At 34.8% G+C, this 27,987-nt stretch overlaps 3 protein-coding genes across 5 annotated transcripts; all 3 read right to left on the bottom strand.

The window, feature by feature from the left end:
• Positions 1-257: 257 nt before the first annotated feature.
• On the bottom strand, positions 258-5,873 carry LOC130804314 (uncharacterized). 2 transcript variants are annotated; one of them, XM_057668706.1, is made up of 7 exons: positions 5,380-5,873; positions 2,933-3,184; positions 2,664-2,732; positions 1,769-1,961; positions 1,035-1,460; positions 865-937; positions 258-711 (listed from the first exon to the last, which is right to left on the bottom strand). In XM_057668706.1, exons 1-6 carry the CDS (start codon positions 5,800-5,802, stop codon positions 882-884), a joined length of 1,419 nt encoding a protein of 472 aa, XP_057524689.1. In that variant the 5' UTR covers positions 5,803-5,873; the 3' UTR covers positions 258-711; positions 865-881. The 2 variants fall into 2 exon arrangements, with proteins under 2 accessions (XP_057524689.1, XP_057524690.1); XM_057668707.1 differs by lacking the exon at positions 258-711 and having other exon boundaries at positions 779-937.
• Positions 5,874-6,837: 964 nt separating this feature from the next.
• Positions 6,838-13,892, bottom strand: LOC130804236 (protein REPRESSOR OF SILENCING 3). Its single transcript, XM_057668614.1, has 4 exons — positions 13,584-13,892; positions 9,444-9,665; positions 8,438-8,950; positions 6,838-8,337 (listed from the first exon to the last, which is right to left on the bottom strand). The coding sequence occupies exons 1-4, from the start codon at positions 13,764-13,766 to the stop codon at positions 7,096-7,098; spliced, it is 2,160 nt and encodes a 719-aa protein (XP_057524597.1). The 5' UTR covers positions 13,767-13,892; the 3' UTR covers positions 6,838-7,095.
• A 4,952-nt stretch (positions 13,893-18,844) lies between these two features.
• On the bottom strand, positions 18,845-26,094 carry LOC130803983 (uncharacterized). Of its 2 annotated transcripts, XR_009039966.1 has the most exons (4): positions 25,519-26,094; positions 20,604-23,024; positions 19,896-19,939; positions 18,845-19,315 (listed from the first exon to the last, which is right to left on the bottom strand). XR_009039966.1 is itself a non-coding variant. In XM_057668241.1 (3 exons), exons 1-2 carry the CDS (start codon positions 25,872-25,874, stop codon positions 20,627-20,629), a joined length of 2,754 nt encoding a protein of 917 aa, XP_057524224.1. In that variant the 5' UTR covers positions 25,875-26,093; the 3' UTR covers positions 18,845-19,315; positions 20,604-20,626. The 2 variants fall into 2 exon arrangements, 1 of the variants encoding a protein (XP_057524224.1); XM_057668241.1 differs by lacking the exon at positions 19,896-19,939 and having other exon boundaries at positions 25,519-26,093.
• Positions 26,095-27,987: the final 1,893 nt, after the last annotated feature.

Raw genomic sequence — 27,987 nt, 5'->3', positions numbered from 1 at the left:
GTCTATTTCAATTATCTCAATTTTTTTATATAATTCATTTCAACGCATTAACATTTGGAAATATAGTATTAGACGATAATGATATTATAATAAAAAGCTTTTTAATGATTAAAGTTTCAACAAAAATATGAAAATGACCTGGTGCCTTTTACGAAAATTTACATAATATATAACTCTTAAATCTCATTACCATTATTTAGTATCAATAACAAAGCGAAGCATAACTATCATCTAATGGATTTATCATGTGGATATTAGATATGAGTATATGACCTTTCAATGGTTAAGCAAGACTGTTATGGCTGCTGCCTTCTTGCTGTGTTATTCATTCATTTCTTTTTTATTCTAAGGAGGCCAACCATTTTAGTCATAGTATACTCGGAATTATATGAGTATTACTTTTTTTATCCTTTTGAGTTTATTATTGAAAGGGATATTTTCCTTTAATTGATTCTCTTACTAATAGTAATATTTTCCTTTACAATATGTCACTTTTAATAGCAAATTTTAAGAGATAGAGGAATACAATTCATACAACCGGGCAAATTCAGAATTACAAGGGTCAATCGTCTTTTTATACTCAAAATTGAGAATCATAGGTTGATGTGACTGACGGTTAATAACTTTCTTTATCACCTTTGTGATGGAGGTTTGATTCTCACCACCTAAAAAAAAAATTCCATCCCATCTGCTTGTAGAGGATTCACCAACCTTACCACCGAAAAAAAATAGATTCAGCCACAATACTTAGACCAATATAGCAGTAAAAAAAAACCAGTGACCACAAGAAGTGAATGCTAGTAAAATTCAATTGTCATCAAGAGTAATTCCTTGCATGATACAAAAATAACAACTTTCCCTTACACTTGCAATAATTAATCTCAGAAGCAGATATGGAGTCCTCTAAATAATTGTTGTCTTTGTTTTTGAGACGTCACTGCATAATGGGAAAAAAAAAATATCATCTTACGCAATAAACACCAGTAAAATTTGCAAAAATTGAATATCTATTTATCTTAGTCCAAGATCCTAACGCTTTTGAAGAACTCTGAGCTTAGCACTCCTACATCTCGAGTTTAATTTCTCTTCCTCGGTAGATGCGGTTATAGGTCTCTTAGTGAGGATTATCCCAGCAGGGCCCTGTACTACTTGTTTAATCCAAGTATCGTTTTTAGCAGGGTAGAAGTTAAACTCTTTTGGCTCGGCACCGTTTCCTCCCTCTTTTTCAGCTTTGCCTCCTTTCTTATGAATGTTATTATTATTGATTATGTTGAGGAAGGTTTGTTTTACGATCCTGTCTTCCAAACTATGGAAGGAAATGACTGCGAGCCTGCCACCGGGGCTCAGGCAGTCGAAGCATGAGTAAAGAGACTCCTCCAAGATTTTGAGTTCATCATTAACGGCAATCCTTAGGGCTTGGAAAACTCGTGCAGCAGTCTTAATCCAACCCTGCCTACCTCCTGTTGAAACCACTTCAAAATATCATCTTTACAAGAATAAGTTTCTAATTTCTGGCCACTCTTTCTGTTTGCAAATCAAGCTTTAAACTTATATTAAATAAAGTCAAGAGAAAAATCAAAGTGGTGGCCATGAGGAAGGGAGCAGGCGATGGTCTCGGGCAAGAAGAAAACAATGTCAGTTCCTAAAAAACACCCGTTGATCATGTTGCCAAATAAATTCCCTCGAAGAATATTTTAAAAAATATGCATTCCTTTCTAAATATACAAAATTATGGTTGTGATGGACATTCTGATCTTAGTAGTCATACCTTTTATTCTAGATGTTGTACCGCGAATAAGATCAACCAAATCACCAGTTGAATGCAACCCACCACTTAGACGAGCCTTGACAATTTTGTTCTGGAGTGAATACCAGTTACTTTCTTCTCCATACTCTTGAAGGATTCTCCCAATCTCATTTGGTGGCCAAGAATTGACTATATCCTCTGCTGTTAAACTACCCTGTCAAAGACCTGTTCATTCAGTTAATCACATAATTAATACAAAATCCTTGCAGAAATTAAGGTAAATGAGAGCAATTCAGTCAAGATACCATTGAGATTTTAGATTTGCAACACTCATTCAAAATCAGTTGCTGAATGTTACTGGTGAAGACAATGGCACAGAATGATAGATAAATGGAACATGAGATATCTAGTACCTTTGCTCCCCCCTCTACTAAGAACTAACCAACAAAAAGGAAAAAGAAGAGGAAAACTTGAAAAACATGAAAAAAGGCAAGAAAAAACTGCTGGTTCACTGTCTGAACAAAAGCTCTTCCAGATGCCATTTCAAGGTAATGACAACTGATTACTTTTTTTGCATCACTCAATCACTATCTAAGTGTTTTACATCTTAGTCGAATGTTTAGAGGGTGTGCATGAAGTCTACATTTAATTGTATTAATAAAAATAAAAACAGTATTCATGAGTCTTCAATGTAACCTCACTGCTAGACTTCACTACAAAATGGCAAGCATCTTTTCAACCAACCAGCCATTCCAGATCATGCAGAGTGGTGGGGCTATAATAGATCAGAAACAAGAGAGCTGAAAGTACTACAGTTGTATAAACCTACCAGTCATGGTATATATTAAAACATAGAAATCTTCCAAGTAGTTATTACTGATACCAGCCAAAAGAGTGAAAGAGCTCATGGTCATACCTTAGGATCCATTCGCATATCCAATGGCCCACTGTTAAGCATGCTGAACCCTCTTTCAGCATCATTGACCTACAATTGCAACACAGCCAGTGAGCCACACCTGCTCATGGAAGTTTTCCAAAGGGAATAAAACAAGGACAAACAGTTGTACAAACAAGCATATACAGCACTAAAGAAAACGTTTCTGATGTCTGAGTGGCAATTACACCACATGTCAAATTAAAAAAAAAAGTTATAATTTTATCATTGTGAAGTGTTCAACAATTAACCTGCATTGAAGACATTCCCAAATCCATCAAAATTCCATCAACTCCAGATAACAAAAGCTGCTCCTCAACATGGCCAATTACTTGTTTAGTTTCTCTAAAGTTCCTCAAATGCAAATGAGCTTTCGGATTTATATTTGTATTGGAAGGCATGCTGTTAAGCATATTATTGATTCGATATTGAGCCTTTTCATGGGCTACGGGATCGACATCCAGTCCAATATAAGCTTGCAGTTCTGGATGAGCTTGAATTATCTGTAGGTTGAAGTTTAAAATCAGCAGCAGGAAAGGAATAACAACTGCTAAGTAACTTCAAGCCAGTTGAGCCTAAGATTAAAGAGTAAATCCACAATATGAAGGGAATAAACACTTACTATTTTACAGTTGGATAATTAAGAGCATTAAAAAAATATCTAATGTCCCAAGATATCATAAATATAATGGTAATATGTATGTGCAAGTGCTTGATCAAAACGAGCAAAGGTATCAAAGTTTTGATTTGGAAAACCGGCCTCGCACTCGGTCGAGTTACTTCCAGTGTGCCAGGATTTTGTTAAAGTTTTTGCTACGTGCTAGAGTCGAGTGGGCTTACGAATGCATATTTCCACATCGAAATGCATTTGTTTGATGGAATAATGCGTGGGTTTAGTAAGAAACACTTGACATTAACTATGGAGTAATCTGACCATGTTGGGACATGTTAAGAGGCTTCATAGTGGGTGATGGACACATTTGTGTAAGGAGGAGAAATCAGAATTTTACTCAAACAAAAATCAGAATTTTACTTTTTTTCTTTGTCCTTTCCTTAAGCGAGCATCTAGAACTAGAAGTTTAGTCAGGTGGCTACACACTCTTCTGAAATATCCTTACAGTTTGAGCAACTACCTCTATCAGATCTTCTTGTCAAGAAATAGTCAATTAAAGTTGCAGTTACTCTAGATCCAAAAGTCACCAAATGATTATATGATTTATATCTCTTCTTAAATCACGTGTTAGCCAAAGTTGTTAAAATAGAGATTCTACTTGAAATCGTTCAAACTTATAGAATCGAATCGTAGAATCGTAAGATTCTAAAATAAACTCAAATTTGCTACTTAGTCATGATTATTCACCTCAAAAGTTTAAGTTTATTAATTAAAGTTTCATTCACTTCATTTAAGAATGAAATAGAAAAATAATGTAATAATTAGTTTAAATGTTCATACCGATGAAGAATTTTATTCTATAAAAATTATGATGACGGATCGTTAACTTGTAAGAAAAATTGGTACATAAGAAAAATTTCAAAAAAATTAAGAATAAATTTGTATAATTGAATCGTTAAATCATAGTATCGTAGAATCGTGTTATGATTCTAGCTCTACAAATTTTATTTTAATTAGAATCGTAAGATTCTAACAACTTACGATTCTACCTACGATTCGAATCGCTCGCTTATTTTTGGATCGTAAAATCGTAGAATCGTAAATCAAAATCGTGATTTTAATAACCATCGTGTTAGCAACAAACAAATCGTATGAAAGTGAAAAATCTAAAATAAACTTTCCACATCTCAAGTTCCATAACCAAAACCTCCATGGACGCTTTCGTAGTTGTTTACCCTACGTGCCCACTCAAATCTCCTCCGATATACAACTTCTCGATCATTGGTATGTTTTGCACCATATCACCAGGATCCTCTCAAAATTTCCTTTTAATTGATCCTTGAATCCGAAGCACTTTGCCATGTAAAATCTTTGCTCTTATGATCCTATCCTTTTCATTTGTCCATAATAACCCTAACTCCATTCAAACTTCTAAATTGTCCCTAACACCACAATAATATATTCAACAACCAAACGAGTTGTAAATGTTTTGATCATTGGGAATGAAATGTTGCTCATAATATATTCAGTCATTTGGTTTTGTGATGAGTTACAAGTAGAGATCCTTGGAGAGAATCTTCTTGTAACTTCACATTGAACTTTATGATTTCATCTTCATAATTTATGTTAAAGATCTGTTGGTGAATGCATTTATGATTTATGTTTGTTGATCATCACTAGTTACTACTTTTTTTGACACTCTTTTCATTTCATTTTCTTAAAAAAAAAAAAACCATAATTTAAGTAGGTGTGGTGTTATCTCCACGCCTCTACTAGTGAATGCACGTTATGTTGTAGGAGTGGATGTGTAAACCTTTGGACTTTGGAGCAAAAGTCCGGATACTATTGCAGCATCATTGATACACCAAATATTCTTTAAAGGTCTCCTGGCACACTCTTACATTACTCATCAAAATTTCTTTTCAATATCAATCATCAAAATTTCTTTTCACTATCAATCCTCAGTCATAGAAGTTTTAGATATTCAATTTATATTATCAAATTTTGAACAATAAAAAAAAACAATAATAATACAATTCCACCATTGTAAATCAATAAAATTCCAGAAAGAGAAAGAAAACTAACAGCGCAAGAATGTCCAGCAGCTCCAAGAGTACAATCGACGAAAGAATGAAGGCGAAAGGAAGAAGAAAAAACATCTAACACTTCACCAAGCAAAACAGGAATATGACTTTCTTCATCTCCATAACTTTTAATATAATTAGCATCAAATTCCTTCTCCGACCTAGTTCTCCTCTTCACCATCTCAAAAGATGATTTCAATTTAGATTTCGAAGATGAGGAAGCTGAATTTGATGCCAAAGCAACAGTAGAAGTAGTTATCAATGGTTTCTTCGCTTTCTCCCTCCTCTTTACCGACTGCTTCTTCGTCTTGGAGGTAGGATTATGGAAGGTGCTGAAGGAAACAGTTCGAGAAATGGCGAAGAGAGATTGAGAAGACAATTTGAGGGAGATAAGCTTCAGTGAGGCTGATATTGTTCGTGCCATTTTTTTCCCCTTCACTCTCCTATTTTCTCCAAAGGGTCTTACAAGAAGTCTATCGTTAGTAATAGCAAATCCTCACTCCCGGACAAGTTGATACAAAGGAGTCTACATTAAAAAAAGAAAATTCCACGTAATCTCGAGTTTTCGACTTTTTAATCGTGGTAGAACTTGTTTTTCATATGAAAGGTGATCTCGAACTTTCAACTTTTTCATGTATTAGACCAGTGGTTAAATTTTTTGTTGAATTATGTACTCATTTAGAAAAAAATTTCGAAAAATATGTTCATAAGGATGATTGTGAAGTCCGTTTTTATGAAAAAAGTCATCATGATGGTTACTAATAACGTAAATTTAACAAAAACCTTAACCTTTTTGCCTATCAAATAGAAAAGATAAAAGTTTAAGGTTAACATGTGAATATTTGTCTACTATGTAGAAAAGCCAAAAACTTAAGATCTCCATATGAAGATCCCTGTTAAAAACTGAGTATTTTAGTTTGTACGATGATAAAAGCTAGAGATTTTAGGCCAATTGAGAAGTGTGTGTTATGTTAGTAATAGTGTAATACCATTTTAAATGTGAAATTGTGAACTTATGAAGTATGTTACACAATTTTTTAGTGTAACAATATGTGGTTAACACCTATTAAGTAAATGCCATGTTTTCGTTTGTGTGCAATCAATTCTTTTCATGTATAAATGTAGTTTACAAACCTCGTAACAAATTTATCAATTCACCGATTTCTTTTTGTTTCTGGTTTTGTCCCCGTGACTGTATCTACCTATTCTTTGATGTTGTGTCTTACTAAGTTTTGTTATTCATTAATGGGATGGGAACTTTTAAATTACTTTCACAAGATTACATCACAAATATAATCACAATCCATGATAACCCAGATTGACTTGAACATGGTGAAATTTTAGTGAACAAATTCAGCTTGCAAAACCCCAGTAAAAGAATAAACTTTTTAAGCAACTTCTCAGTGGATATGGTTATATTCTTGCTTCCACTATCACTCAGCTCTTATATGCAGCAAAATTAGATGAATGAATCCTTATACTCGCCCCATGGACGCAAAAACGTACCAACTTCTGTTATTCATAACCCCCAAAATACAACAAATTCAACGAAATCGTAGCTTTCCCTGCAAAACTGCTACATGGTAAATAAAAGTCAAACTGAAAACACTAGTCTAATGAACTTGTTCAAGATGCTTAATAGATCGCTTCATGAAATGTTACAGACGATATAAAATTTCAAGAAATGTGGTTGAGTTGAGTATAACAAAGTACACCCTTATTTGTTGGTGTCCTTTTTTTTAAGGGTACTAGTAAGAGCTTTTTTAGCCGCCTGCCACTCTTTCATAGAATCTGCACTTCTAATGAATGTGGAAGTATCAATAAAACCGGTTTCAGAAAGCGAATTGGATACTTTTTGGTGTGTATCAGACTTCTTAGTGATTGTTGAGTCAACATGATCGTAACCCTTTGGAGCTTTACTCGATTGTATACGTCTAGCGGAACTTGTTTCGGTATCCTGTTTCTTGTCGGTACCAGAAAACCCAAAGCTTGAGCCTTGAGTGCCACCAAAAGACATTTCGCTTTTAACATGCTCGTTTGTCTTGTTTAACTGCTGCTTTTCGACTTGATCTCCAGACAAGATTTGTGAAATGCTGAAGGAACTACTGTTTCCACCACCTACGAGCTGAGTCCACGAGGATTTCTGCAGCCATGAACTACCTCTAGCTGCTATATCTAAACCTGCATCAGATTCAACCAGCTGAGGTACTTCAGGCCCCTCGCTATCCTCGGACTTCAATGATTGGTCATCCAAGTTTTCATGCTCTAAGTTACTGACCCTTTCAAGTTCTTTCCGGTCGGATGATGTTCTATTACTATGTTTATGCTCATCACGCACATCATGATCGACTGTTGCATGATTCTCGTCATCACTTGATGTTTCTCCATCAAACATAGGCCCCTCGTCAGTGTTAGTCTCTCCATGTTTATGCTCAGAATGCACATCATTACTAACCCTTGCACGTTTCTCGTCATCACTTGATGTTTCTTCATCAGATATATGCCCTTCATCACTGTTAGTCTCACCATGTTTATGCTCATCATGCACATCATTACTGACCCTTGCATGTTTCTCGTCATCACTTGATGTTTCTCCATCAAACATAGGCTCCTCGTCAATGTTAGTCTCATCACGAGATATATGCGATAACTGGAATGAACTCGTACCACCTTCATCAATCAGTCGTTTCCATGAAGACTTCTGAGACCACATGCTACTTGTAAAGGGTTTCTTGGTTTCGAGTTCTGCTACCCTATTCAATTCCAAATTCAGCTCAGACTCCTCAGACCGAGTTTTTGAGACAACTTTCTTTCTAAGGATAGGAGAAACTACGTCTTTTTCATTATTTTCACTCGAAAATAATTTTCTTTTCTTACTAGATAGTTTTACCTTTTCATTCTGGGTACCAAGATTGCTTTTGGCAGCAACAGAAGTCAATTGTTTATTTGACCCAGCCATCTGCATTTACAAGTAACGGAAAACTCTGAAGTTAGACCAAGTTAATTTCTAATGTAAAAAGAAATTATCCTAAATTTATAGTATCTTTAACAAATCACACCTCATTAATTAGGCATGTTTGCAGCTCCCAGTTTTCATGCTCAACATTTTGTACCCCAACATTGATTTTGATATCATCATCATCATCCTCGTCGTCTGTTTCTTCATCTATTTCAATTTTGTTCTCTTGAGACTCAAATGTTGGGATATCATCCTTTGGTAAATCATGAACGTCCTTTCGTTCAGGTTTTGCAGTCTTCCTATCCAAAAGCTTTTTCATTACAGAATTCATAATATTTATCTCATCATCGTTCATGCCACCATCTTGTATTTCAGAGTCATGTACTTGAGATTCTCCAGAAGATTGAATCCCCTCAAATTTTGAAGGGAAAAATCTATTCTTCGAGTTAATCCCTTCATTATTGATCTTTTCATGAACTCTTGTTACTTTAAGGGTTTCAGTCGGGTTGTTATGCTCCGGACAGTCACAGAAATGAACTGGAAGAGAAGGCACTTCAACACGCCGGAAGCTGTATTTGTGTTTGCCAGTTCCACGAAAGGGCAACGATTTCACCTGCATCGAGCCAGTTTCAGCAGATATGATGAAGTGTAACGCTAAGTTCCCTACAGACTGATAATTCAGGAGCTCGAAATAAATTTTTTGGTTAAATTTAGTGAGGCAAACTCATAAAACGAATTAGGCAGTGAATTAATGATACTCCAAAAGAAGGAGCTTTGCTACCACCTGCACTAAAAGATGATAATTACTAACACAGTTACACAGGACAACCGACAACCACACCAGCTCTAACATGTCTGATCCTCTAATTTAACTGAGAAAACCCAACATGCATTCACAACTTCTAACTTGAACAACAGGCTGCCAAAAACTGAAATCGTATGAAAAGCCAGTGCTAATAAAATTTCGTCTCTTCCAGCTACACATCATTCTAATCTTGGAAACAGGAGGGCATTTTTTATGGTCGTAAGGGAGACCTATAGTGACTTCGTGATGTAATCTTCTAAGTGGAAGATATCTAAGTCATTTGCAAATGTCAATGTGTTACCTTTCTTAGTTTGGGAAAGAACATCCGAAGCTGCATCTTTTCAAGATCAAGGGTACTCTTGGGCTCTGAAGAAGCAGCCATGTTTTCATCCTTATTGCAAATGGTAGCTTCCATGTTTAAGAGTTCAGCATCTTCTGCCCATTCTTGTTTCAATCGATCAATATAATGTTGTTTTGCTTTTTCTAGCTTTAGCCTCCCTCCTTTCCACATACACCCATTATACTGGTACAAACATAAAACCATACAAGTGACAAAAAAGGCCTTAGAAAGCATCAAATAAAACTCAAAATACTATATGTAAAGGATGTAAAGAATATGGGAATCAAGATATCATCCATAGTGGGAAAGAAAAGAAAGCCATACACAGAATCAAACAATAGAGGAATACTCAAACCAATGTGATTTCTGATAAGGATGCGCAGACAACGTTGCCTTAGTTATTTTATTGTTGATAAAACTAAGATTATTATTTTATTTTCATTGTTTTATTCAAAATTAAGTCTACTTTAAGTTAAGCCCATAGGTTTCTGTCAAAAAAAAAATTAGCCACATAAGTATAAGTTCATATTAGGTGTATGGATTAGTTATTTTAGGATTTTGAGGCTAAGGCCAAGTCCTTTTTGTTTCTTGTGCCCCAAACTTTCTTATTGCCTTCTCTAAGTTTAGTTCTTCTCATCACGCTTTTGCGGTAAAGAGAAAATTTATATTCAGATTTCGTGACTTTTTAGTACGAGTTTTGCTTCTTCACATAGGAGCAATTGAGGATTAAAGTGCGATTTCAACAAGACTAGAAGTGATTAAATTGTTATCGTGAATCAAAGAGTTCAGGAGTGTTCTCTATCTTTGATATATCCCATTATCTTAGTTTCTCTAACCATTAAATATCATCAGAATTCTTCACGCATAATCTAGAGTTGGGTACTATTTTCTCTTCAAAATTGTGATTACAATCGGTGCAAACAGCAGTAACCGAAAATTCCTCATGTACGACAAGATTATTGTTTATTTTATCAAGTGATTGTTGCTGAAAATCTGTTCAGGTAGCAGCATCGATGTAAATTCTCCAAGCATAATCTGAATCTTGGGCATACTTCAATATCAATTTTGATCACTTATACAACAGTATCAAACTATCAACAATGTTTGAGAACACAAAATCCATACCATCCAACATATAACATAGAGAGCAAAAAAATATTTCAACACCCTCCGTTTTAAAAGGCGCGAGGCTCATTGAGGAGCAGAAGGGTCTTGGAGTCGAAGCACAAGTGCACGGTGCTAGCGCGGGCTTTTCATAGAATCATAAATGAGGCACACGTTTTTTGCTCAAAAGCTTATAAAACAATTTCAAAGCACAATTGATACTTAAAACAATAAGATATTCAAATTATTGTTGCATAAAAGATTTACAAGTATACAACGTTTGTTATTATTGCACCTAGCCACTATTATAGTGCAAAATGACACAAGGGGTACCTTAACACACAATTTAAAGCATTATGTCTAGTTGTTATCACATTGTTATTAAAAAAGAAAAGAGAAAAAAGAAAGACATAAGCATTGAAGAAGAGCAAAAATATAAAAAAATAAAGAGAAAATTAAAAGGAAAAACTAGTAGATTGGACTAGAAAGAAGATCAAAGAAAAAGATAAGTTAAATTCGTATAAACGGGCAGAAAGAAGACAAAAAATAGTAAAAGCCAAAGCAAGATGATAAAAAAAGGATTAAGAAAAAAATATCCTCAAGATAGAAGAGAAAAATGGAACCTTTATTAGATGAGTTTTGTGGGTAAAATTCTACATATTCAATCTTTGATGTAAGCCACGTGTGTCTAACCAAGCTAACATTAGTGACTCAGATTCATCTCAACCATCTAAATCGATTTTGGAGAAAAGAAATTTCACATCTTCTCATAACTTAAGTAATGGCTTATAAGAGAATAAAACCTTTCTTCTTGAAGTAAAATTTAGCCTTTCACTTAAAACATAGTGGAATTTGTAACTAGGCGTCTCCAAACATCAAATTTGGAACTGAAAATTGTCATTCAAAGTGACTAAATTCCGTCACTTGAAAATTGAAATGTGATACAAGTTCCAAATGCTACCTTACAGAAGTAATTCATGATTTTATGTCAAGCCATTTATGTTGTATAATCATTGCTCATATTTTGAAGTTCAACCACATAAAATAAATTGGACCTTCTTCAACTGTTCATCAGAATTCCAACAACCATAACAGTTTACCATATATAACTTTATCAGAAATATTCTATTAATCTTTAATGATTTACTAAACCAATGAACTATTTCAACTCTTCATGGGTCCTCTCTACCTTCCCTTATGCAATCTTCAGTCTAAAAAAATCATAAAAAGTCAGAAAAACAACACACCACAGTCCATGTATATCTTGTCCATACCCCCAATATGTCATAGTTTCAGTAAAGGCAAACATCCATACATCAAACAATAAAGCACACCAACATTTTCATTATAAGGTAACCTCAACATAGCCATCAAGTGAACACTTCCAGCATAGAGAAAAACATGGTTTCGATCACGGTTCCAAAATGGATTTCCCGGTCAATGCACGCGATGAATGAACTCAAAAACCTTTTGTAACCAATAAGAACTTCAAGCCAACCTAAAGACATCCCAAGTCTTCATTGTAATGCACTGATATCTCATTCCTATAAGCCCAAACCATCCCACCAAAGTCCAAAACATAACTCGTCAATTCAGTGCAAACAAAACCAGGGAGAGTGAAATTAATGAGCAACTCTACCAAAGCAAAGGGGACTGAAAAAAGGAAGAAAAAAACCCCAAATGCACATTACCAAAAAACATCAACTTGATCAATATGTATTGAATATTACGGTAGGATTTAAAGTTTGTTAGATAGGAGTCCTCTCTCTTGGTAGCTAGAACAAGAGAGGAGGATGTGACAGCTTGGAATGCGTGCTTCTCTGGCTGGAGTGTGCTCCCCCTAGTCATAGGCCTCTTTGGTTTCTAGCCATTTGCTTCTATTGCTTATTTTTATTTTTATTCTTTAACTTTTCTTAATGGCTATATTGTTGGTCTTAATCAGCATTAGATCTTTGTCATTATTCTTGGTGATTAAATGGTTGATCAATTTCATATTCAATCCCCATTATTGAGATGTTCATTTCAGAAATTAATATTCATTATTTTGGTGTTTCAAGAGTTATAACTTTTGATATTCTGGTTATTAGATCTTGTCCATATATTGAGCATATACATTATTCATCAGGCTATGCTTAATCTTCTCATTGTCTTGCTTCCTCGTTCTTTTCCTCTTCTACCCAAATGGGCTAATGTGTTATGACCTTCATCCTCTTTTATGTAAGACATAAGTGCATATATGAGAGGGGATAGCGTGTTCACCATGGGCAGCGGGGTATCGTGTTTTGCACCGAAGACATTCACCAAATATTGTTGTTAAGCTAGAGATCTCATATACCACACACTAACTTCTAAATCATTTTGATAATTCAACATCTTTTTTTATCCCCTCTCATTTTTACTTGTGTTTTTCTCAATTTCATTCAATTGTACAACAATTTCCACAATGAAAAAATTGGTTGAGAATACCATTCTAGCTAAGAAGTAAATCATGATAGAACCAGAGAAGAAAAAACTTGTAAATCAATTAGGAGGCGAGCAACAATACAATGTTTTCTAAGGCCATGTTTATTTTTTATTTTATCGGTACTTTGAGGCCTATAAACAAATAATTACACTAAAACACGTAATATAAACCAATACTATAAACTAATATTTGAAACTCCTTAATTTAGGGTGCAATCGGACACCTTGAACATGACCAGAACCACCCTTGATCAGAAACAAAAAACAAGGAACAGACTATGAAGTAAATGAGCATTAGGGAAAAATACTAACAGCAAGAAGTAAGAAGGGAACTAAGCAAAACTGCAATTCCTTGAAATACCCATTTGACCAAAAGCGTTCAATTTAGATTTCATAGCAAGAGAAAAGCAAATTGTGTTACAATATCAAGGCAATAAATCAAGGCATATCTGTAATCTACCAATTATACACCAAGTTGAGCAGAAATTGAACAAAATTAGAACAGCTTTAAAAAGGAAAGGATTAAAAATTTACCGTGCTAAACAGTTTGGGAAGAGAATTGTCAGAAGAAGGAAGAAAGTTGAGGTAAGCAAAGGTTCGGCCTTTGGTACGAATGATATCAACTGAACGAACAGAACCCAAATGAGAGAATGTCGTACGAAGATCCTCCTCTGTTACTCTTTCTCCTAAACCCCCTACGTATAATCTCGTCTCCATTTTCGCCGATTTAGTGTGAGGCTTTTTTCTGGGTTTTGTTTTGTGGGGTGGGTTTTTGCATAGATTGCACTAGAAATGCTATACAAAGGCACACTCCACCCTAAAGCTAACAGATTTAGGACAATTTAAAGTCGAGTGCCTTGGGTTCATATTACATTTTTATATGATTATAAATTTATTTTTGAAATTGGGTAAAATTGAATTTAGTTATAAGGTCGGGAAAATATTAATTGTTAAGTCTATTTTAAACACCTCTAATTCATCCATGACATCGTTTTAGTTCTAAATTAGACTAAATAGTTTAGCTAAATAATCAAAATATTTACTTTTATACTTAATATATTGATTTTTAGTTATTTTTGAGCAATTAATCAATTAATCTTAAATCCTAAATAAATAAATTTATAATAATTGGAATAAAAATTTAACTTTATGCTCGGGTTAGATAGAAAATGAGAAGATGGTTTGGATCAACTAAGTTAGGTTGAGGGTCAAAGGTAAATTAATTTGGTTAATGGTCATCTTAGAGGTTAGCAGATCATATTATTTTAATAAATCATGATTCAAAGATTAATGGATTTTGCTTCTTGCCATATTGTCTACTAATATACAATGTCTAGTTTTCATGATCAATCATGAGAAGGATTGAATGGGTTAATACACTTAATTTTGAGGTATAACTTAAATCCTTACCATGGACGATCCTTCTTAGCATTAGTTAAAAATAAAGCTGTTAATGGGCGAGCTTGGACGGGTAGCGGAGATTTCTTTGCCGGCATATTTTTTTTGTCGCTATCCGTCCGTTTTTTTGCTGGCCGGACCCATGGGTAAACAAATATTTTTTATGTAAAAACTAAATATACAATACAAATAATAAAGCTAAGTCTTAGTAACAATTAAAATAATATAATACATTTTCCAAAAGTTGTAGGGGACTGGTAATGAGAATTGAAAAATGTAAATTATTGTTCTTGGTTTGTACTCCCTACTTATATTGTTCTTAAGATTTTGCCTAATATAATACATTGTATTTAACATTTTGGTTCCCATAAAATATAACAGTATAAACTCTAAATGTATTTATGTACTTAAGATTTTGGTTTCCATAAAAGTTGTAGACAATATATGAGAATTAGGAAAGAAGAATTATTGGGTAATTGAAATATTAAAGTAAGTTGGGTAATGTAGAACTAACATAAAAATAAAGAATTATTATGTAATAATTAATATATTAAATTAAGTGGGCGGACGGATATACCCGTAGATATCTTTTTGGTGTCGCTACTTGCTCATTTATCTTGGTGGGCGGGTATTACCCGTCCAAATTTTAACTTTTTTCTAAAAACGTTGTCCATATCCGCCCCTTTTTCAAGACGGATGAGTTGAGCCTAGCGGGTAGCCCGCCCATGGACAACACTAGTTAAAAGGAGTCCTAAGACAATGCCCATTAGACTACACTAGCATAGTGACACTAAATCGATACTAACACCACACTAGTCTCTAACCACCTCCATGCGATCGAACAAACATGATTTTATTTTTTTCCAGCCCATTTAAATGTTATGATATTTTTCATTTTTATTCAATTTTATTTTTTTCTGTCCCTTTAAATGTTACTCCCTCCGTTCTTTTTTGTTTTTCCACCTTACTAAAACGAGTAGTTCCATAAGTTTTTCCACTTTAGAATACTTTCCATTTTTGGAAAGTTTTTTTCCCATTTGTACCCCTCAAATACCCTCTTTGACCCTAAATAAATCTGTTTTAACCCTTTGGATTCTTTTACTCCCCTTGGGAGCAGCGTGTGTCATTTAATTTACTGAATATTCTACTTCCTCTCCCAAAAGAAGTCGTTGCTTTCTCTCTCTTCTTTGAGTTTCTTCCATGGCTTTCTTAGCTTTTATCCCCTGTTCATTCCTCATTTTTACTGCATTAAAATGTAGATCGGAATTTGGTCTTCAGTTTGATGTTCGTTTTGTGAATTTTGGTTGAGTTTGATTTTTTCAAGCCCTCTGTTTTGCTTTCTTCTTCGACTTCCATTGTTACTGTTTGAAGCTTTTGTTTGTCCATGAAAACCGTCGAATCTAAGAGTGATTCGACCATACCATCATACTTTTATGACGGTTTGTGTGACCGTGGAGAATTTTGTTCTTGTTCCATTAATGGGAGGTCACACTCTTATTCAAATGAAATTGTTAAATGGATTAAAAAAGATCTTGAGGCATATCAAAAGTCCATGGAGGATGATGCTATATCTAGGTTTCGTGATTCTACCCCTTCTTCTAATGTTGAAGAAGAATTACCACAAAGTGTTCTTGAGTATTATTTGGAGTCTCCATCTCATGTTAATCCTTCAACTCCATCTAAGATTCATGAAGACCAAGTTAATTTGGTTGTCCCTGACACTCCTGAGGAAGTTATTGCTTCAAGGGGTAAAAAAAACCCTAAAAAACGCACGTGAATTATGTAAGGTTTTCTTGAATTTCCTTTTAATTGTACACTCATGATAAGTGCTGGTGATGTTTGCTGTTGGATTTGTTTGATTTTGTGAGGTTTGATGTTGGATTTGTTCTGAACCTTTTTGATTTCGTCTTATTTTTTTTGGAAGTCTGTTCTTGAAATTTTTTTTTAAACCCCTGTGATGTGTTTATGCAATTACTTGACTTAAAATCTGAAAAATTATCTATAATTACTTGGTTGAGTAGCAATTGTGTACAATCGACACATCATATGATATTTTTTTTCATGTACAGTAATTTGCGTCATTTCTTGTTCAAATTTCAAAAAGCTGAGAGGTTCAAAGACCTCAATGATGAATCAGGGGGCAAAAAAACTGAAATGATCATTATATAATGACGTAAATACATATGCATGACCTTAAATTTCCATTTTGATGTTGATTTCATAATTAGTTGCTCCTAAGTTTTATAGAAACACTTTTGATGATGATAAAAAATAAACTGAGGGGCTGTAATTTATAATCATCTTTGAGATTCTTCCACTGCTTCATCATATGCTTCAAGTATTTGTTGATTATGTTGTGCAGCATCTTCATTTTCTGTTTGTGTGCCTTGCTGATTTGTGCTTGGGTTAAAGAAACGTACACATTCCCTAACCAATTGTAATGGTACTCGCACTTGTATTCGTAACCTTCCATTGTCTTCTTGAACTTTCTTCCCTAGGTGTGGCTGAACATAGTCATTAGACCCTTTAACCTTTAGGATTTCATTTAAGTGGTGTTGTAATGAAATCCAAACATTGGTTAAAGTCTTTGGATGTAACTCTTCGAATGCATCTTCCACTGCTTTTATTAACTCATTCATGTTCTTTGGCATTTTCTTATGCATAAGTGATTGTATGCTCCTAAAAAAACCCAAATCTAGAATATTACAATCGGGACTATTTGGTGGTTGTTGAGTTAGAATGAATCTAAAGCCCCCTTGCCTGTTGTTTTGTTGCCAAATTGGATCATCATTTGTTATGCGAACCCTTGAATGATGATGATGAATTGTATCTTCTTGAATGAGACTTAAAATCCACTCAACCCTTCTTGCCTTGTTTGCATCCGTTAAAGAAGGGTGTAATGGATTTGAATGTGCCTTAATCTCCCCCCTTCGTATCAATCGCCAAACCGTTGTTGGTGCCAAGTCTAAACATGTTGCAACATCTCTTATGCATGTACGTTCACCCATTGGTTTTGATTCAAGTACGTTTGGTGGCACTTGAACTCTTTTTCTTCCACAATTCTTGTACTTTGAATCGACAACATAAGGCTTGTTTTCTTCTTTGGTTTCAATTGCACGTTTCCATAAGTTTCGAATTGATCTTGGTGTGTAACCGTATTTGTTTGCTATTCGTACGAATGTACCATGTGGGAGTGAGTCACTTACTTTAAGTGACAACATTTCATGTAAAATGAGATGCCTCAACTCGTTTGTAAGCCTTGGTTTACGTTGATCTTGCTGTTCTATTTGTTGTGCATCAATTTCTTGTGGTTCCTCGTCAGAATTGGAGCTAGACTGTGAATCGTATGCATTTGATCCAAAATACCAAGCCACCTGTAGCTCATCGTCATTATTTGAAGCCATTACAATTTACAAGGCTAATGATGCAAATGAGGTTGCTGGACAGTTGTTTTTGGTACTGTGAGGCTGCTGTTTGGGTTAATATTGTGGCTGGACAGTGTTATTTTGGTTCTTTGAAGCTGCTGTTCTGTTACTGTTTTGATTTTGATGCTTGAAGCCTTAAATCAGCAGCTTAAATAAGATGATTAGGAATTTGTAAGGTCATTTTTTTGGAGATTGTACTTGTAATTATTCATTTTAGTAATCCATGTATTTCTAATTTGGCCAATGCAAGGCCAAATTTTGCTGTTTTGGATGGCTGTTATTATGTACTTGGTCCATGTAATTGTAATTATTCCCTCCTTTTTTTTTAGAACCAAAAATGTAAACTTTCCCAATTTGAAAAGTGGTTACTTTCCCTCCATGTAATTTCTCTCTCTATAATAAAATCAGATTTTTTTTTTGATTATTTAATTATATCTACAATTATTTGCTCTCTCATTATTTCAATACAATCATTACTTCCCACTATTATATAATTAAAATAATACCCACTACCACCAAAGATTCTCTTTTTCTTAATCTTTGTGAAATACCCAAATAGGAAAATCAAATAGGAACGGAGGGAGTATGATATTATCCCTTTTTATTTACTGTTAGTAACAACAAACAAATAATTTTGACTTTTATTTTACTTTAGACTCAGACATAAAAATACTTATTTTTGAAATTAAGTTCCCCTAGCTCATTTATTGATTTTTTTTATTAAAATTGCTTATTTTTTCTAATTTTCCCTAAATCCTAGTATTAAACTACTTACATACAGTTTAAAAAACATGAAAACAAACATTCTAAAACTAAACATGATTAATTTTTTTAGAAAATGAACAGGATTTCTTTTTGGTATCGGTAAAATAGTCTTTGCCCGATCTTCTTGATTGAAGTTTGGATCATCAAACTTATCTGCAATTTCACATACAAGAGAGCAAAGTATATAAAATTAATACTAAATCGCCATGGGAATCTAAATGAGCATCACATATCACAATACATTGGTACATCAAACTTTTGTAGGCTTCATTCATTGTTTATGTTGAGATATTGCCATTTGCACTTGACAAGTGATATTTGCAAAACAGCGGCTACAGAAACACCTTATAACGTTGATTCAGATCAAAGTTTCTGAACAACTCACTCCATAATAAGGAAAGCCAAAATTTTGGTTACACGTAAGTAAATGAACACTAACATTCTAGATAAAATGCATATTTGTAGGAAAAACCGGACCAGTCAATGTCTCAGTACAAACAACCCGAGCTCACAATAAGCATTACAAAAGCACTAAAGCAGGTAACATTTACATATAGCCTGAAAGGCTGGAGTTACAACCACGAAAAGAAGCCAAATTTGTCGGAGAAGAAGTACAATCAGTGTCAAGGCATCAGTTGAACATCGACATTTGACCTACCTAGCTTGTCCAACTGCCCCCTGCAATCACAAGGGCAAAATCAATAAGTGATCCATTTTACACAACACCCTAAACTAATTGAACCTTAAAACAATCTTGGATTCTTAGTAACTTAGATACACAAGAAAGGCACCCTACAATATTCAATCAAATAAACAATACTTCATCAATATTAGCACAAGTGTCCCTTTTACTTTTGCACAAATTTTAAGAACATAAATAGTACTCTATTCCAATGAATTTGCCCATTTACCCCATCTCAATGAATTTGCCCCATTTTTATTTTTGAACATGACTCCACCCTCTTACTCTCTATACCCTCTTATTTCTAAATACTCACCACTTTAACACATATACTAAACTTCCTAATCTCTGTGCCATTTATGATTTAACAATTGGGCAGATTCATTGGGATGGAGGAGTACAAGTTAGTGGATGAAATTAAAGTTAGGGAAATTTGTGAGACTCTAACAATTGTGAATCACTAATAGCTTTCTAAATAGGAAAATGGCAAAACCAACACTATAAAGAAATGGGATACTTGTACTGAGATGGAGGGAGTAACAACTTCACAAGTCATATTCCTCAAATAGGTCCTACCTTACTTTGGCTTGATCAACACACACATTGCTATACCTAAGATCCTGGTCCCGCAAAAACGATACCAAGCAGTAATCAGTAAAGGAATCACGATTCTGATTAACAATCAGATAACGAAATAGCAAACAATCAGAAATGAGCACACTAATAAATTTGCGTAACTTTCACCAGGAAAGTTCTCTCTACATTTCCTTGAAACTTATTTCCTCGTTCCTAAAAACTTCTATATATTAGTTTTAAACAATATATAGCATCACATGATATGCAGAACTACCTCAGCAAAGAAACATACTCCTATTTCACATCCTAGTACAAAAAGACCTTAGAGCAAAAACAATTGTGAAATCCATTCTTTTGCCTGTCAAGTTTCTCTACAACTTGATAGACTCGGGTGACCATATGCTTTTCTGATATGAATTTGCATGAGAAGCTATTAAAAGCGTCTCAACACGATATAAGGGATCATTGAATGATGTGAATTTTTCATTAGTTGCTAAAAGAATAAAAATAATGCTTTGGATATCCAGTGAGAAGCTTGAACAAGCTAAAATTGTGGCCGATAGAATTTTATCTTCAAGGCCTATAAGTTCTCAATGAAAAGCCAATAATGATTTTCCAACTATTTGTTACACACCGGTGTCACACTTCTTTTAGATAATTATAACTTACAAAAAATATAAAATCTGCAAAGTGATTGAAAAAACTTACACGGCCTCACAACTCCCATATCATTAACGTCGCCAACGAACATCATCAGATCGGCTTTTCTCATGCCTCCTGGGTGAATCTTCTTTGTCATGCCTTCTCCTTTTACTATCTTCTTCCTCAAACCTCTCCCTAACTTTACGTTCATGCTTCTCTGGATCCTTTCTGTCAGTTGTACTTTTTCCCTCTCGCTCTGTTCTATCCCTATATTTACCTTCCCTACCCTCTTCTTCCCGCCTTTCCGACTTGCTTACTTCCAGCTCTTCCCCGCCTCTCCCTCGTTTTCGGCTAAAATACTCGTCTTCATCTCTCTTCTCCCAATTCCTTCCTTGCTTCCCATCATCTTCCCTACTTTCTCTCTTTCTTACTCCCTGCTCACTCTCCTCCCTTCTTTCACGCCTTTTACTTCTATAATCCTCCTCCTCCCTATCTTCTAGCCTTTTCCTTTGCTCATCACCATCTGATCTCCTTTCCATCTTTCTCTTTCTTAACTCATCCTCATCCTTTCTTTCCCGTCCTCTTCTTTCATGCATTTCTTTTTCCTTCTTCTCCATCTTTCTCTCATCATAGTCCTCTAGGTCCTTTCCCGCTTTCCTCCTTTCTTGATCAATATTTTCCTTCCTTTCCTGCTTTCTGCTTCCTTGCAAGCTGTCCTCCCTATTTTCATGCCTCCTCACATTTACATCTTCTCTCCTTTCATGTCTCCTAGTTCCATCAACTTCCTCTGGTTTCTCACGCTTTGTATGACTTTGTCCAGCTTCATTCCTAGTATGTATTTTCCAGTCATCACCATATTTGTTATAACTGTCATACTCCTTATCGTTTCCTCTCATATTTAAGTCTGCTTTGCTCTTCAGATACCGCGATTGCTTCTCTCTATCTTTCACAAGTTCATTTTGTTTCGCTTCAACATCAGAATCATCATCACCAGAATCATGCCTAGTCCTTTTACGATTCTTCTCCCTTTTTCTTTCATGATCAGAATCCTCATCCTCATCCTCATCAGTATCATACCTCCTACTTCCTCTCATCCTCACATCTGCTGTGCTCCTAGGATACCTTGATTGCTTTTCTTTTTCTTTCACAAGATCATTTTTTTCCGCCTTAACATCAGAATCATCATCTTCAGACTCATGCCTAGCCCTCCTACGACCTTTCTCTCCTTTTCTTTCATAGTCAGAATCAGCATCTTCATCAGTATCATACCTTCTACGTCTACTCATCTTTAGGTCTGCTTCGCTCCTCAGATACCTTGATTGCTTTTTTTCTTTCACAAGTTTAATTTGTTTTGCTTCAACATCAGAATCATCATCTTCAGAATCATGCCTAGCCCTTTTCTCCCTTTTTCTTTCATGATCAGAATCAGCATCCTCATCAGTATTATACCTCCTACTTCCTCTCGTCTTCACATCTGCTGCACTCTTAGGATACCTTGATTGCTTCTCTTTTTGTTTCACAAGTTCGTTTCGTTTAGCTTCAACATCAGAATTATCATCTTCAGAATCATGCCTAGCCCTTCTACGACTCTTCTCCCTTTTTCCTTCATGATCAGAATCTTCATCCTCAACAGTATCATATCTCCTACGTTCTCTCATCTTCAAGTCTGTTTTGCTCTTCAGATAATTTGATTGTTTCTCTTTATTTTTCACAAGTTCATTTTGTTTCACATCAACATCAGAATCATCATCTTCAGACCCATGCCTAGTTCTTCTACGACTGTTCTCCTTTCTTCCTTCATGGTCAGAATCAGCATCCTCATCAGTATCATACCTCCTACTTCTTTGACTTCTCTCTGGTTCTAACACCACAGACTTTGTACCTCGACCAGACTTATCAGAGCTTTTTCCGTAGGTATCATGCTCACTGTTAAAGCCATGCCTACTTCTAGTAGAAAGCTGCTTTGATTTTATGGTTCTATTTTCAGGTGATCCTTTGCTATGATCACGGCCCGAATCATGCCTTTTCGACACTTTAGAGCGTCTGCCTATATTCTTTTGACCGCTGCTATAAGACTTGCTGCTATCAGTGTCAGATTCGTAATCAGAGACATTTTTCTTCAACAACCTGCTAGTTTTTTGCTCTTTCTTCGTTTCTCGATCAGAATCAGTTCCTGAATCACTCCCATCACTATTCTCCGAAGACTCACTTCCATGTCTTCTTCGTTTCTCTTCCTTTTTTGATTTTACTTCACGACCCTTGGTTCTCTCTTCAACTTGGTACATCTTCTCTGTTTTAACATTCCCATCACCATGCAAAATTTCACCTTCTTCTCTGTCACTGCTGTCATCACCGTTGTCAATATCTAGGTCATTCACTTTGCCCATTGCATCGCCATTGTGTTCAACAATCCCAAGAGCAAGTCTCAATTGCTCCATTTTCTTCTCCTTCCTAGCTGCGATTTGGTGAGTTTCTGTATCTGATGCCCTAGGCAAAGCAATTAAAAAAAAATCAATCATACGTGCAGACATTATCAAGCAAATAAAAAAATGCAGATACTGAGTTTATTTTATTTTCACAATTTTGTTATGATTTCAAATACTTGAAAGTTTTCAAAATGACAACATTCCAACAAAAAAAGAGTCCACTTTCTTCTCAAAATAGATAAGTTATGTTTACACTCAACACATGTCATCAAATAAGTATCGCAACATATTGCTTCCTCAGTTTTAAGACGCACGAGGCATACTGAGGCGCAAAAGGCCTTTTTTCCGAGGCGCAAGGCACAACGCAAAGGCGCGGGCTTTTTGTAAGTGAGGCGTACAATTTTGCTAAAAGGATCCAAAGTCAATTTTAATACATATTTAATATTTAAAACAACATAAAATCCATATTCTTACAACATCAAGTCAGACAAACACTACTTTAGCATATAAAGTCATAAGATAATATAGATTTGAGTTAACCATATTCTCTGGAAGGATCCAAAGGGTATGAAGATACAGTAGGGGTTGATGAAATCATTTTTTCAAATGAAGGGGCTTTTTTCTCTTTTAAGTTCAAATAAATAGCTATTTCTTACAGGGTAACCCATTAAATCAAGCAAAGGTAAGTATATGTAGTTCCTAAAACTATAAAAAAAGAGCAAAAACAAAAGGTAACATACATGCTGTACTGCGCAGGCATTTTTCTGGTTGCCTTAATGCGCTTCACGCCTAGGCGCGCCTCAAGCACACTTTATAAAAACAAGATTGCTGACTGAATGACATTATACTTAATGCCATCAACATCACTATCTCGTCATACACAATATATCATGCTCATTGAAGTCAAAATTATGGTTTAGGGAGGGACGGAAGACAATAGACCTTACCCTCACCAAAGACGATAAAAAGGTTGCAGCTAGAGAGACCATCGGCTCGAAGATACTTCCCACCATAGATACACGATAAATATATACCAAAAGCAAAGTAAAACATTCGTCTGGGAAAGATAGGAAAACTGGCATTAATGCTACTAAGCACGAACCAACTTCTTTTCACTATTTTAATTGCATATGCTCACAGTTTGTGCAACAGGTTGAATGGGAAAGTAGAAACTCTCACAAACTATCCACATTGGTAAGTTTGTTTAATGTATGGTTATGGCTCATAATGTAAGTTCGGATGAGGGCTTCTATGTTTGGTCGGTAAGTCATCAGTTGCAACAAGGTCAGTAGGGTGAGGTGGCTTAACAAGCTAGCAGGTGCGATGGGGGTGAACAGAATGAAGAGTGGGTTGTTTGAAATGATCAGAATGTGCAATCAGTAAAGCAAGGACTGTGTGTAGGTAGGAACTGAGAAGACAAGTTCAACCAGCAGGATCATTGTACACTTGAGGTTTTGACATCCGCATTAGATCATGTGCAGACCTACTGGGGCAGAAGCAAATCTAGTTGAAGCAGGGTAAGAAATAGTCTTGCAACTAAAGAGGATGATCAGTGGTTGAAATCCTCATTTGACAAGCATTAAAAGCAGCTTAATACAAGGGGCGATAGTAGGAGAATAATAACAGATTAAATTAGTTGTACTTTTATTTGTTAAATATACTCCAAAATGTTAGGAGTTAGTTAGGAGGTTAATAAGAGTCACATGGGCTAGTTCTTATTGAAAGTCATGTGCTTAGCTTGTTTTGTTCTCCTATATAAGGAGGCATCTAGGTTCATTTGCAGATAGTTTTCAATGATTAATAAGTCTTCTAAGAGATTAGAATTTTAAAGAGATGTGTTCTCTTTCAAGGGGAATTGCAGCTGCATATTCCTAACATATGATTCTACCTTTGTAAGTGAAGCAATCATAGCAAAATCCCGTGAAGATTAAGTTGAGTGAAGCCTTGATTGAGAGCGTGGGGATAAGGGCTTCATGGTGAGTGAAATCAAGTGAGTTTTTATCCAAGATCAGTATAATCTGATCATAAACATATTTTTTTCATGCATTATTCATTAAGGGTCCACTAAATTATTGTATTCAATCATCATAATTGGATTCTTGAATTCATTGGCCTAATCTCTGGGTCCAACTTGGTGAAGTTTGCGCCATCAATTACCATGGAGCAATGAAATCAAGTATAAAGTATGGTAATTCCCAAAGACCATATGAGGATCACTTGCTCCATTAATTAATTTTAAATTCAAGTCTAGTTTTAGACCATTCTAGCATTTAAAAGATTATCACCATACCAATCTCCGGTTAAAGTTTTCATTTCAAAACCAAAAAACACCAGTCTCAATAAGATCCCTAGACAAGATTAATTCTTCATAGGTACAACACAAAACTGAGTATGAAATAACACTCATACTCGCTTCTACTTAGACCCAGATAATTTGAAAACAAAAACAAAACCTTACTATTAACAAGTAAAAAGTTCACCGCATCAAAAATTGAAACCCTAACTTACCTAAAAAATTCAAAATGGTCTCGAAAAGAGGAAAAAAAAACACCTACTTCGTATTCGTAACAGCACGAACACTATCATGATCCGTAGCAGCAGCCGCCTCGCTCTCAAGTTTTTGCCTCAACTCGTCACACTTTTCAGCAATCTCAGCATCAGTATACCCTTGTTCGCTTAGCTTATCCTCCAAAATCACAAGCTTTAGCTCAATTTGACGCTTGCGATCGTGTTCCAAAATCTCCTTATTGGCCTTTTTGCTGATACCACCCATACCTTGATCAGGCCCATACCCTTTGTTTCCATCAACAGCGACTCTTGATGTTTTCGTTCTAACCAAAAATTTATTGGTTTGAACATATCCATTTGTTCCAGAACCTCTTGCAGTTTGTAACCCTATTCCGTTGTACATCTTGATTCTAGATTCAATTCACCGCTCGGAAAAAAACCTAGATCAGTGAAAAGGGGAACAAAGTATTAAAATCTAAATGGATTAATCAAAAAGGAGAAATACGTTGAATTTGATTGTTTTGGATACAGTCGAACAAGATTCTGGCTGAACGAAGCAATCGATAAGGAAGAAATTGTTTGGAAGTAAAAAGTTTTGAATAGGATTGGAGTCGTCCCATATACGCTCGTATATTTAAGGTGTGGCCGTGTGGGTATAAGTTTTTGAGACGTTGTGGATTCGGGTCTCCGGATCCAAAAATAATTAATTGGTTTGGATCTAGGGTTTTAAGACCCAGACTTAATTCAAACCTTCTCTCTGAACTCTTTTAAGATCCAAATCTATTAGACTCATCTCAGACCCATTGGATTCACACAAATCTGACCTATTATAGAATTCAAATTAATTTTTAATTTTGTTGTAAATATATTTTTTTATTTATTTGGACTCTATTTTAGACTTATATAAAACACATAGACTAATTTTAGTATTAATAAAACCTTTAAAATGTTAAAAAAAATAAGTATGAATAGTTAATTCAAGACTCATGTTAGATTCGTTTAGGAACCTAGACCAGGCAGACGGCAGACCCAACAGGTCTGAGTTTAGATCAAAATTTTTAGACCGGATTTGTGTCCAAATATGGGTCTACCAAAATTAATGGGTTTGGGTTCGAGTCTGATTGGACCTACCCTACGACCATCCCTAGTTTTGAACAGGAAAGAACTAGTATAATAAATTATTTTTTTTATTTTTATATTTTATTATAGGGTAGGTAGAGTTATATGAGAATCGAATCAATAATTTTTCTGGAAAATGACACTTGCTCTTTAATCAAGACAAAATTTGATTCTCTAAATATAATAAATAAACAAGAGTAACTAGATATTTTACAGTAGCAGAAAAATAGGCAAAATTCACTAGCAGACACCAGAGAAGTCACATAAGATCACGTTGAGCTACTTGTAATTAGGGTTGTAATTAGGAGGTAAGACTGCATACGGTCTAGTTTGGTTGACTAGAAATTTTATACTATGACCATATCAAACATTAGACCGGACCAGAATGTCCTAGAGTGATTTGGTCTAATTCGATTTATGATCTTATAATTGTTTGACTAAAATGTATATATTTGTCTATGTATATGTTTCACACATCTTCAATTGAATTTATAAAAGATATTACACAAATTCTTGTATGTGACGGTTTCACTGTAAGATATGTCTCATATTTAGGTTAAATAGCTCAATAATAGAATTTTTAACTCATGGGCTTCTTATTTTGAGATTGTTTCACCGTGAGACTGCATACAAGACGGATTTTATACCATTACATCATAATATCGCATGATTAGTTTATTAAATTAACATAAACGGAGCACATTACCATTGAAAGTTTGAAACAGTACATCACCAAATACATTACTCCTTAGGCAAATAAAACACCAGTACACCACCAAAGACCGATGTCTAAAACACAATAATAAACAAATTATTTTAAAAATATTATATTACTTTATAAAATAAATATAACATCAATCATGAAAAGAAAAAGCACAAATAATTCTCTAGTGTTATATACGAGAGAAAGAGAGGTTCTATGCGCTCGATCACTTCGCACACCCTCAAATGGCTATATATATAGTAGTAGTTAAAACTCGAATGTACCTTCGATGCAACAATAGATCGAAAATGGCTAGCACATTCGAGTTACAAGAGAGAATGAAATCCTTTGAACTAATGTTTTCCACCAAATCAAAATATCAAAGTCATCTCCATCTTATTTGTAAATTCATCTAAATACTATCTATTTTTGTTTCAATCAATTTTTTGTCGTCTCGAGACTATTTTAGTTTTTCAAAACCTGAATTTCCATCTTTCAAAGACTATATTTTACATTTTTACTCGAACTTGAACCACCATCACTTTGTTTCATTGAAGGTGTAGAATGGAAGCTAAGCTTTTAAATTTAACCTATAAATCAAAAATCCTTATTGTTTGTGTACATTTATTCTTATAAACTTAGAGTGGTATTTTCACGGACAATGGAGATGAGAATGTTCTTACAAATTTACACA

Source organism: Amaranthus tricolor, chromosome 17 (genome assembly GCF_026212465.1).
Source record: "Amaranthus tricolor cultivar Red isolate AtriRed21 chromosome 17, ASM2621246v1, whole genome shotgun sequence".
NCBI classification, from domain to species: Eukaryota; Viridiplantae; Streptophyta; class Magnoliopsida; order Caryophyllales; family Amaranthaceae; genus Amaranthus; species Amaranthus tricolor.
Note: the sequence above shows the minus strand (reverse complement) of the source record. Positions and strands in the feature narration are given on the sequence as shown.

Bases quoted from the DNA above. Each gene is read 5' to 3' on its own strand.
- LOC130804314 (XM_057668706.1), bottom strand. From the start codon at position 5,802: ATGGCACGAACAATATCAGCCTCACTGAAGCTTATCTCCCTCAAATTG. The intron at 2,733-2,932 runs GTTAATTGTTGA...TTGCAATTGTAG, and splicing joins TGGGAATGTCTTCAATGCAG to GTCAATGATGCTGAAAGAGG. The intron at 1,962-2,663 runs GTATGACCATGA...GGTCTTTGACAG, and splicing joins ATATGCGAATGGATCCTAAG to GGTAGTTTAACAGCAGAGGA.
- LOC130804236 (XM_057668614.1), bottom strand. From the start codon at position 13,766: ATGGAGACGAGATTATACGTAGGGGGTTTAGGAGAAAGAGTAACAGAG. The intron at 8,951-9,443 runs GTAACACATTGA...GGCTCGATGCAG, and splicing joins TCTTTCCCAAACTAAGAAAG to GTGAAATCGTTGCCCTTTCG. The intron at 8,338-8,437 runs GTGTGATTTGTT...TTGTAAATGCAG, and splicing joins AAACATGCCTAATTAATGAG to ATGGCTGGGTCAAATAAACA.
- LOC130803983 (XM_057668241.1), bottom strand. From the start codon at position 25,874: ATGTACAACGGAATAGGGTTACAAACTGCAAGAGGTTCTGGAACAAAT. The intron at 23,025-25,518 runs GTAGGTGTTTTT...TGCTTTGCCTAG, and splicing joins CGTGCTGTTACGAATACGAA to GGCATCAGATACAGAAACTC.